We start from the raw sequence: 11,478 nt of genomic DNA on the forward strand, positions 1-11,478 counted from the left end.
GCCAATCGAAAGAAATGAGAGACTAAAAGTTTGAAAACAGAAGGGGGCGATTTTGTGTAGAAGTGTGATGTCGCTAAGAAAGATGTTTACATTTCATTAACACAGGTTATTTTAATGTTCGTTAACACAGGTACTTTTAATGTTTTATACCACAGGTACATTTAAATCTTATTAACACAGGTACATTTAATTCTTATTAATGTTTTATACCACAGGTACATTTAAATCTTATTAACACAGGTACATTTAATTCTTATTAACACAGGTCGTACAGAGAGCTTAAAATGCAGTTTACAAGAATTGTTCAAAGTGTTCACCGTTAACGTTTATGCAAACTTGGGCACGTCTTGTAAAGGATTCTCGAACACGGTAAAAGATGTCAGGCGTGTTTTGTATACTCTCACATCTGTCAATTACGCGTTGTCTCAGGTCTTGGACATCACGGACTTCGGTGCGGTTGTAAGCCCCACAAAACTGATAGGCTTACCTAGAGTGAATACACGTACTTTTATAATCAAAAAATATTATTGACTCACCCAGCCATCTCTCAAAAATATTACAAAGTAAAAACTATAAAGTAAATAAACAAAAAGGTGCTCGGGTCTTCCTCCTTCGTCGCTGGAGCCAAAAGATATCTCTCGTCCCCTCGGTCCCTCCTTTTATAGACACAGGGTCTCGAGTCGGGTCTAAGGGTTCCTACCTCCTTTGACTTTTGGTCAAGGGGTTAAGTCTCTGTCGGGATTCCGACGAGGACAGTTGCGCGGTGCAATAGGACTTTCTTAGACCCCCTGATAGTTTTACAAGCGTGTGCTCGTTCCATCGATACCCCAAACGCGCCAAATGTAACGCTATGGGGCACGGCGGCCTACCAGGGGTAACGGTTTTCTGCCCTTGCGAAATGGCCGTTACAACTACGCCACCCAAAAATTACTTATTGGGCAGGGCTGCGTTCCTCTAATGCCGGGAAGAAAAGGTCATCATCCTCTTCCCTGCTGCTGAAACAGTCAAGCGCGCCCGAGAATTCGGACGAGCTCGACGGAACCGATGACGTTTCCGACCACCTGGGAACCGCGGCAGCGGCCCCCTCATTCCCCCACTCACCCCGATGAAATCATCAGGGTTGAGTGTCCTTCCCCTAAATATATTTGGGGTGGGACCCTCAACACGGCTGGCCATTTGGCCAGCCGGCCACCGCCCTTCACTAAAATAGATCTGGGCCGCATGGCACCAAGTAGCGACACTTCGCTTACATGGCTGTTGGGGCCCCTTGGCTGGCTTCTTATGGGCAACGGGGTTCGTGCCAACCCTCAACGCCGCGCTCTGCGCTGATGCGCCTGGTGTGCGCCTTTGCTGCTGTTGTTGGTGCTGCTGCTGCAGCCGTTGCTGTGGCGCACCGCCACGCCGGGACCTGCTCCTAGCCCCGTCCTTGCCGCAATTGCATGTGCATTTACAACTATTTAAACTGCGCGTATGCGCCAAATAAAATAGTCATCGAATATTTATAGGGGTTCCTATAAAATCTCGGAAATCGAAAATCAAAAGAGTGTTCCCCCACCCAAAAACTTTACAAAGGGTTTCCTCTGTTAGAACGTGAATTGTAAGAATGCCTAGGGGGGGCTCTTTTCGCTCTCTCTCCGCTCTCTCCTATTACGTCTACGCCGAACTTTACTGATAGCATTGTCAGGCGAGTTTTCACCGGCGACTTTGCTATCCAGCGGAGAGTCTCGCGTCCAGTGTGGAGTGTACGCTTTCAAGTTAGAAACGTGCGAGACACCTGCGGATTTTCGCGAGGTTTCCTCCTCCAACCTGTACGTCAACGGGGTTGTTCTTTCCTGCACTACGAATGGGCCGTCGTACTTTTTCGCGAGCGAAGCCGTGAAACCACGACTCGCATCGGAAAGTGGGTGCGTACGGCGCAAAACAAGGTCGCCGCGTCGAAAATACTCGTGTCTCCGACGCTTGTCGTAGTGCAGTTTCTGCTTCAGCTTCGAGTCCTGCAGGTTATGCCTTGCATGATCGATAACATCATGAAGTCTAACCTTCAGTCTCTCAGCATATAGATCTGGGTTTCGGTTCTGGTAAATATTTACCGGTTCCAATTCCCAATCTAACGGAGCGCAGAGCTCCCTACCGAAATTCATCGCCGCGGGCGTGAATCCAGTCGAGCTGTTTTCAGCTGACCTTAAGGCGAAACCCAACTCAGGAATACGAGCATCCCAATCCCTATGTTTCTCAATATAAGAAATAATCATAGGCTTGATATTCCTATTCATGCGCTCAGTAATGTTTGCCTGAGCATGATACGGAGATGTATTTTTCGGGCGTATACCCAATCTTTTACATGTTTCCTTGAATTTCGGACTTGAAAACACAGAAGCATTATCAGTAATCAGTTCCTTTGGGAATCCAAATCGACAGAAAACTTCAAATAACTTCTCCCATATTTTCTCTGTAGTCATTTTTCGTAAGGGGTAGGTTTCTACCCACTTAGTGAAATGGTCTACGATGACGAGCAGGTATTGATTACCCTTGGAGCTGCGGGTATAGGGACCCATGAGATCACAGGTCACAAATTTCCACGGCCTTTCGCTACGAACGCTTGATAGCAACAAATTGAAAGCAATCCGGGCTTTAATTGTGCAGATGGCTTCGATTTTTGACACATCTCACAACCCCGAATATACTTCAAAACGTCGCGCTTCATACCCGACCACGTGACTCGGGATTGTAAACTTTTATACGTTTTACAAACACCCAGGTGGCCGGCAAGGGGCTCGTCGTGAAAATATTTGATTACCTCTAGTCTTAAGCTTCGAGGTATTACCACCTTCCAAGCTTTCTCTAGGGCATCCTCATCCTCCTCGTCCCATGGTGCGAAGTATCTTAATAGAAGACCGTCTTGATCCATTACATTCTGATCCAATACTGCCCCGGCCTTTATTGCCGTTTCCGGGTTTACAGAGCTTCTAACCCGCTCTACCTCCTCGATTAAACGAGATAACTCTAGATCAGTAGCTTAGGATTATATTATCGCCTCTCTATTAAAAGGTAAACCCAACTTGGGTGTGTTACCCCCCACTACTTCATTTTCAACCAATGTGACGGCTTCTTCGTCGGCCAAATCGGTTTCGATTGGAGCCCGACTTAGAGCATCGGCTACCAAATTTAATTTACCAGGGCGGTATCGCACCTCGTAATTAAATGGTTGGAGGCCTAGAGACCAGCGGGCTAATCTTCCAACTGGCTCTTTCATATTTTAAAGCCATTGAAGGGCCTGATGGTCGGTTTCGATTATCACATCACTTCAACATACATTTTAAATTTCTTGAGAGCGAATACTACTGCAAGACATTCTAACTCTGTAGTGGAATAACTACGCTCTGCTGGAGTCGGCCCACGACTTATAAACCAGATAGGCATTAATCCTCTATCTGTCTCTTGTGCCAATACCGCGCCCAAGCCGTGGCTACTAGCATCGGTTTGAATAAGAAATTTCTTATTCAAATCCGGGAGAGCTAATTCCGAGGTACTCTTTACCTTTTCCACTAACTCCCTCATAGCGTTGGTATGGGTTTCCTCCCAACGCCACGTGGAATCCTTCTTAAATAGGTTATACAAAGGACGAGCTATTCCCGCAAAGTTCGGTATAAACTGGCGGTAATAACCAATCATGCCAAGAAATCTTTGTAATGATTTCACGTCTCGAGGGATGGGGAATTCCTCAATCGCTCGAAACTTATCCGGGTTTGGCATACAGCGCCCTGGACCGAGAAGATTAACGGTATTTGTGCAAAGTTGCACCTTGCTCGGATTAATAGTTAATCCGGCATCTTTAAGGCGGCCTAGAATTTCTCGAATGTGAATCAAATGATCCTCAAACGTCTCGGAATATATGGTGATATCATCATAAAAACCGAGAGCAAAATTCCATTTACAGGGTCCTAACACACGGTTAAACTAATCGCATGAAAGTTGCCGGTGCGTTTTTAAGTCCAAAGGGCATCTTTACGAATTCGTATAGTCCCCTATGGCACACGAAAGCTGTCTTTTACCTCTCCGAGTGACGTATGTCACGGAGAGGTTCTAATTTCGACGTGTCTGGGTGTGTGTGTGTGTGTGTGTCTGTCTGTTGTTATTGACTTACACCCCAGGGGACCGCGTTCGCAGTTTCCGAATCGAAGCAAATGTGTTCGCTATTTCCGGACCGCATTCACAGTTCCCGGAAAATTCAAAACTTGAGGCTATCCACAATTCAATTGGCCACTATTACTTCATCTGACTAGTGAATTGTCCATTCCACATGAACGCCAATCTGTATTCACTGGCTTCTAACACCATCATCTTCTGGGCGTTATTTTAGTCTATCCCACATAGACACCAGTCTGTACTTACTGTCTTCTACCACCACCATCTTCTGGTCATTGTCCATCCCACATGGACACCAGTGTGTACACACTGGCTTCTAACACCACCATCTTCTGGTCATTGTCCATCCCATATGGACACCAGTCTGTACACACTGTCTTCTAACACCATCATCTTCTGGTCTTTGTTTTTGTCTATCCCACATGGACACCAGTCTGTACACCCGTCTTCTACTCCAACATCATCCTTAAGGTTAAGACATACGCGGCGATCGGCCAGGGTTACGAGAAACGTCCGGCCTCCCTAAGGTGGGGCTTCCACCAAAGGTTCACGCAATTGCGCTGTTCTTATCCATAGCTTCGATTCGAAACCCTTATATACTACCTATTTGAGTAAGGCGAAGCAACCGGCGTATGCTTCATTTCAAACGCCAATATTAGTCAAGGCTCTCAAGATTGTTTAATTGTTCTTTATCAACGCGATGTAACGATCAATAAGGCGAACAACTAACGAAGAAAATATTTAATATTAATTATATTTATTTTAATATTTAAGATAATCTTGTTTCTCGACTCAAAATTAAAACAGAAAGAGTTAAAAAGCAGTCTATGCTTTAATCTGTGTGTGTCCGTCCGTTGTTACACTAGTGCATCGCGTTAGCAGATCGCTTTGTGTTTTATGGAAAGAAATCCTACAAAACCTTAATATTTGGTTTTCTCATAATGCAAAATTAATATATGGAAATATTTTTCGTAATTTCGATGCCTTTAGTGGTTTTGTAGCTATAAAGCTCTGTTTCATTTTGATATCCCAAGAATATTTTTTATATTATTATTTGAAATGGATGTTTATATATTACTTAAGCTATACTACATCTGTTTATAGCGTAATCCTTTCTAAAGTGATTTCAAGAAGAACACTACTATGTTGATCAAATGAACTTTTATTTGTCAATAGGCCTAGTGAACCAAAAAGTAAACGCTTGGGTTTGGTTTTCGTTTCTGTAATGCAGATACAATAACGGTTCAGAGTGAGCCGAAAGTTAAATACACTTTTAAATAACTAGGCTTAGATTTTATAATCATGGTGGAAATATGGGCCGCGTTCAGCAGAGCCCAGCGCTGTTAGCAGTGTCATACATGACGGGATTTTGCTTTTGAAATTTGACGTCACGGTGCTCAGCGCTGAGCCAGCGCGGTATTCAAAGAAAATAGTCGGGTTTTTGGATAACGTGACGTAAAACGCGTAGTTCTCAGCTTGGCGAAAAAACCATGGAGGAACTAATACCAATAGCTCTTGATGATTCTGATGGGACTATGGCTATTTAATTGGCGTGAAATCAGTTGATCTAATTTTAATTATAAACGTTGTTGTTATCTATCTCTATAAATATGTTATCATACAATTTTTATTAAGCCTTGGTACCTTGCACGCTTTATTGCGCTAGCGTCATTTTTAAAACGCCGATGACCGGAGAAAAGCTATGACGGCAGAGCTCACTGGTAAACATTTCCAAAATCCACTGTCTTTTTTGGTGAGCTCTGCTGAACGCAGCCCAGACCAGTGAAAGGTCTGATCGTAATCGGGTTACAGCTTCGTGTTTTCATGCTTTTTATGGTGCGCATTTACTTTCAGTGTGTGTAGCCACAAATAAGCTTTGGTGTTATGTAACGTTAACAGTCATGTTGACAAACTAAGAAAATCGTTGAGGTGAAACGAGAGGATAGTGTTTACATGGCAACCCTGTTGTGAATATGGCTTTGAACATAGAGGGCATACAGTTGAGGAGTAGAAAATTGGGCCTTTACAAACACGTAAAGGTAAAATCCCTCCAAAGTTTTATCTCTTCATTTCCCGTTTTTCCCCCATCGGATGACTTTAATGTGTACAAGTATACCCTTATTGGATGTAGAATGTCGCCTGATTTACAGTATATTTGCTATGCTTTGTATACTGCTTTAATATTTCATAAATTTAAACTTCAGTATTTGTTCATAAAAAAAAGAAACATTTCCATATCTGGGTAAATAAGTTTGTAAGTAGTCGTCTTGACTCGGAGAGGTAATATTTTGGTTTTCCCAACTTGTGTATATCGCTATCTTTCATCCTCACTTGGAGGAACCCCTTTGTGAGATCTATTGTCGTGAAATACCGCGCCTTCCCTAAGTATGCTAAAATATCAGGTATCGAAGGCATTGGATACCTATCGGCGGTAGTCACGTCATTTAACCTCCGCACATCTACACAAAGCCGTTTGATTTCACCCGGCTTTGGGTTAGCTTTTTCAACAAGTACAATTGGGGACGCCCAGGGACTATTGGATGGTCGTATAACTCCCAATTCCAACAACTCATCAAAAGCCCTGTCGATCTCCTCCCTCTTCTGGTTGCTAACCGGACGGGGATGACACGCTATAGGCCTAACGTCGCCCGTCTCTATAGAGTGCTCAATTAGCGAGGTTTCGCTAGGTTTCTTTGTGAATATACTTTGGAATTCCGAAAGCATATCCACCAACCTAGCTCTTTCATCTTTGCTACAGGTCGATTTCGACGCCAAAGCTTTTAACACATTTAAGGGGTCTTTTTCACTTTTGACGATTTCGCCAAAGCAATTAGACGCCCCTTTTTCCATTTCTTCGGTATCGAACGGGATGACTTTTTGAGTGAAGGGGCCGATTGACCACCCACCTTCACTTAACCTAATGTCTATCCCCGTTCCTCGAAGAAAATCTCTCCCAAAAATAACTGAGGGTGTAAGACCTCGCACAATGAGAAAGCGCAGCCTTCTTTTCCCTCCGGGCCAATATACCTGGAGAAGGATATCTCCGGCTACGCGGCATGTGCCGCGACCGAATCTAACCATTGTCCTATTAGCTTTTATCGCCATTCCTCGTTCTTCAAACATGGGTATGAATTCATCGCCCAACAAAGAAACCGACGATCCGCTATCTAACAAGCCAAGGAACGATTGCCCCATAGCTTGAAATCTCAACAATGGGGGAGTTTTCCCGTCAAAATCGGAACAGCGATTAACCGATGGCGCGAAAATTCGAGTTTTCGGATTTCCGATTATCTTGGTTGCCTCGTTTGCCCATTTCCCGGATTAGTACAATCCCTTTTGCAATGGCCGGGTTGGTTGCACTTGTAACAGCGCCCAATACCCCGATTACCTCTCCTTTGGACTGGATTTCCGCCATTGGATTGTGCATTAAAAGTTGCACCAGAATTATTACCTGAGCGAGTATTTACTCCGCTCATCACTTGTCTCTGTACTCTAAAATAAGAGTACGGATCCAAGGCTGCCAATCCTACTCCCACCTGGTTTCCCGCAAATGCATTTGCAACCGCAGAAACAGATATAGTGACGGCTTTACTAACCGATTGATGCGATTGCTCAATCGTAGAAGTTGCCCCATATGCCAAACCAGGTTCCAAGGATTCCGCCATTGACGGTGGGGGTCTGTACAATACCTCGGCTAGGAGATCAGGGGCCGTATTCTGCAGAAAAGGTATGCTCCTCCCCCAGACTTAAGCTCGCGGATTGGTCGGTCAGGATCGAACTTAGGGCTGTTGGTTGGATATCATGCTGATGACGCCATTTTGACCTAAGGCTGTTGATTGGATGTTCGTATGGGCAGGGCCTGAACATTCTGGCTCAGTTCAGTTCTTTACGTAATCGTAACTATATTTCGGTGCAAAGCCAGTTAACACAACTTGAAAGTGCATTTAACTCTTAAAGGTCAGTGCAAGAGACCTTTGACCTTACTGTTCGGTGTATCGTGCCATCTAGCGCCTAAATCGTTAAACAGACTTAACTAATTCACAAACTTTCATTTCTTTCAACTCTACTGCACGTGTAACGTACAGCCGAACTGCGAAGAAAAGGTAATGTAATAATGATGATTTTACGATAATATTTAAAATGTGACTTTAATTTTCAACAACCATTTGTTTTAATCGTTTTGTCTTCCCTTGTCATGTTTGCATTTACGTTTAATGAGTAATTTGTAAAATACAAAAATAAATGAAATTGTGAAATAGAAAAATAAATGTGACTGTTCATTTATCAACGTTGATACATTTTACTCCAATTTGGCAGATACATTTTGATAAATTCTAGTTTTGCTAACATTCGTTTCTAATTAGTAAGCCATATAGCTTAAGAAATGGCACCAAAACTTAGGAAGGGGACTTATTCTGATGATGAAATGGAATGTCTTGTCTCCCAACTTGAGGCAGTGCCCTCCCTGCTGAATAATCAGTACGGGAAATCTCAGGAGGAGAGGCAAAAAATGTGGCAAACGATTGCTGATCGTTTGAACCACATCAGTGGGCAAGAGCGCACTGGTGAGGAAGTTAGAAAGAAGTGGGCGGCTCTAAAGAGTGCACTTAAAAATAAAGTGGCTACAAGAGCCATGGAAACAAAGAAGACTGGTGGAGGAATTAATTGTGCTAGCGAACTGACACCGATTGAGTCTCGTTTAGCCGCATTGATTCCAAGGGCCTCCATTTTTGGGATAGCCGGAGGGTACGAACTTTCCAATGTGCCCTTTAGTGCATCTCTTCCAGGACCTTCATCAGCGCCACAATTTCCTGAAACGTAAGTGACTTTCTGTAATCCAACAATATATGGTAAGGATAGTAAACACATTGCGCCGGTCCATATTTGGTACAAGTGTACATTAAGATACTTCTTGAACTTGATAAGGTTGGAAATGATCGTGAGTTAAAATGGTTTCACTAACCCATAAATGAGATCATTTACATTTCGAAAAACCTCTTTCAGAATTGTCCACATCCTATTGTTATTGTTTGTACAAACAGTCCCATCCAATGACAGGTGTCACCTAACTTGTTATGTACGTATTTTTATCTCTGTTTAACAAACTATTCCAATTAATTTCCCTATTTCAAGAGCATCATAAGTAATGAGTGTGAAGTGGTCTTTTCCGCGGTTATTCGTACAATTTCCCTATTAGATATTGTTGTTAATGGTACCTATTGCGTAATTGTATCTATTTGTAAATCAAGGCCCTAAAGTGTAATGGTTGCGACATAAGTATTTCAAGCCCGACATTCCGGTGCATTTTACCTAAATGACTAGAGCCTAAACTGCAAGAATTGCTCTGTCCATGAACATTGGCTTCACAATATTAGTGTACTCCTTCTTGGCAGTAATAGCTATTGCATCTTTAAAGTTAAGTGTCCGCTCTAAAAGATGGATTTACATCAAAATTCGGCCTGAAATCATATAATTTGTTTTATCTGTTTACTACAAGGCCAACTGGCTCTCAGACGTAAAACCAAGCACCTTGAGGAATTATGCAATGTTGTTTGTGACCTAATCCTTCTTCGGAGGGTTCCAGGACATTTGTAGAATGTTACTTGTTGGTCTAGTAACTACTAACAGAGTTATTTTTACATTTACAGCGAAACGTCTTGCGGCTCTTCCTCAGAACCTGTACCTTGCGCAGTCGTGTAAGTAACCTACACATACTGTAGCAAATGGCCCCGTTGTGAAATACTTACCTTACCTACATTCACTGATAGTTTCATAAACAATCCTGAAAATGCCAATATTTGTGACTTCGTCTCCCATTGTAATACACTTTACTAGTAGTTTCTTGTCATATAAACATAATAGTCATATGCTTTCAAAGATTTCCCAGTAGAAATGCAACTCTGCGACCGGGTAGTTTACCTGTACTTGCCAAATGTCCAGTTGAATGCAATATGTTGCTTATTTTCAATTGACGCTTTACGAACATTAAGGCCATAGGCTTCGTGTGGATATCCCTTCATAGGCAAAAGCTTTGATCCTTATTATACAATTTCAATACAACATTATCAACTAGACACATTAAAACCGGTTTTAAGTAATCTCAAAAGGTCTAAATGTAACATTGTTATGGCAATTGTTGAGATAATTCATGACCAAATGACATTTTTGTTTCGAACAATGTATTAGACATTTCAAAAAGGCTCAAACCAGCTACTTATTGTATAGTGTTTGTATATACAAATTCTTTCCTACATGTCCTATAACACGTTTCAATATTTGGCTGCCATTTGGCTCCCTCTCATGTTTCAATTACCACGTCAATGTTTAACTCCTACACATATTACGTTACTAACACGATTCAATACATAAAAATATGACCAAGTTCTTTGTTTTTCCGTTAAATAGTCGCCACGACGTCTTGGATGTCAGTTGCGCCGAGGGATTTGGAAGCGTGAATGATTCCAGTATGTCTGAAAGCTTTCCGTCTATATTAATATCATGGAAATTTGTTTCAAGAGACGAAAGAAATACTGATTTTCAGGATCTAAAATCTCGAGATTTCAGATGCTGAAAATCAGTATTTCTTCGTCCCTTGTCAGCACGCACAAAGCTACGTCACATAGAGACCTAGGTATGTGCGTGGTGACAACCTAAGCTGGAACAGAGTATGTACGGATTAAGCTGCTGTTTAGCGTGAAAACAAATTTCCTCTCGCTCATTCTTCTTGCGAATTTAATTTCTTTTAACAAGCGCTCAAATTAATATTGTTATTACCTTTCAAGATCAATCCGACTCTCTTTCGCAAGATGTGTCAACCTTTTTAACCAGCTTTGGTAAGATGACATATTACACAGATGGTGAATAATATTAATTAATTCCTTATTATCCAAGATCCCGAGGCAAGTTGCTCAACAACTGTTAGCGCAACCACCAGTGATGGCCAACCGCCACTGTCTGATACCAATTGTAAGTCGTATACTATACAATACGGATGTCTATCAGTGTTCTATGAATTGGGTAATTTACTCCCGTGGCTAGGCGTTTATCATAACGTTACCTGTTAATAGTTATTTCCTCATATGTTTGGTACCGTCTGCTGTGGTATCGAACATAATCCTCGACACAGTTATTTGACATTGTTTTGTTCTTAAATATTTGAACCACACAAGATGACATTAACTTTTGTCGCAACATTCGTTGTAATCTTGCGAGAATTTACTTGTAAAAGACATTGCTCTGCAAATGAAATTGTTTCATTAACACAACAGCGGATAAATGACGTACATCGTACACTTACAGTGTGTTCGTCCGCTGCTTAGTATTTGGTATCAT

The 11,478-nt window shown here is 42.2% G+C and overlaps 1 protein-coding gene across 3 annotated transcripts; it reads right to left on the reverse strand.

The window, feature by feature from the left end:
- Positions 1–8,306: 8,306 nt before the first annotated feature.
- On the reverse strand, positions 8,307–9,524 carry LOC149655981 (uncharacterized). Of its 3 annotated transcripts, XM_089845024.1 has the most exons (3): positions 9,457–9,524; positions 9,110–9,211; positions 8,307–8,957 (listed from the first exon to the last, which is right to left on the reverse strand). In XM_089845024.1, exons 2-3 carry the CDS (start codon positions 9,123–9,125, stop codon positions 8,638–8,640), a joined length of 336 nt encoding a protein of 111 aa, XP_089701150.1. In that variant the 5' UTR covers positions 9,126–9,211; positions 9,457–9,524; the 3' UTR covers positions 8,307–8,637. The 3 variants fall into 3 exon arrangements, with proteins under 3 accessions (XP_089701150.1, XP_089701149.1, XP_089701151.1); XM_089845023.1 differs by having other exon boundaries at positions 8,307–9,211; XM_089845025.1 differs by lacking the exon at positions 9,457–9,524 and having other exon boundaries at positions 9,110–9,268.
- Positions 9,525–11,478: the final 1,954 nt, after the last annotated feature.

This window comes from Phalangium opilio, unplaced genomic scaffold, assembly GCF_054372755.1.
Source record: "Phalangium opilio isolate 3A_F unplaced genomic scaffold, DU_Popi_V2 ptg000078l_1, whole genome shotgun sequence".
Lineage (NCBI taxonomy): Eukaryota > Metazoa > Arthropoda > Arachnida > Opiliones > Phalangiidae > Phalangium > Phalangium opilio.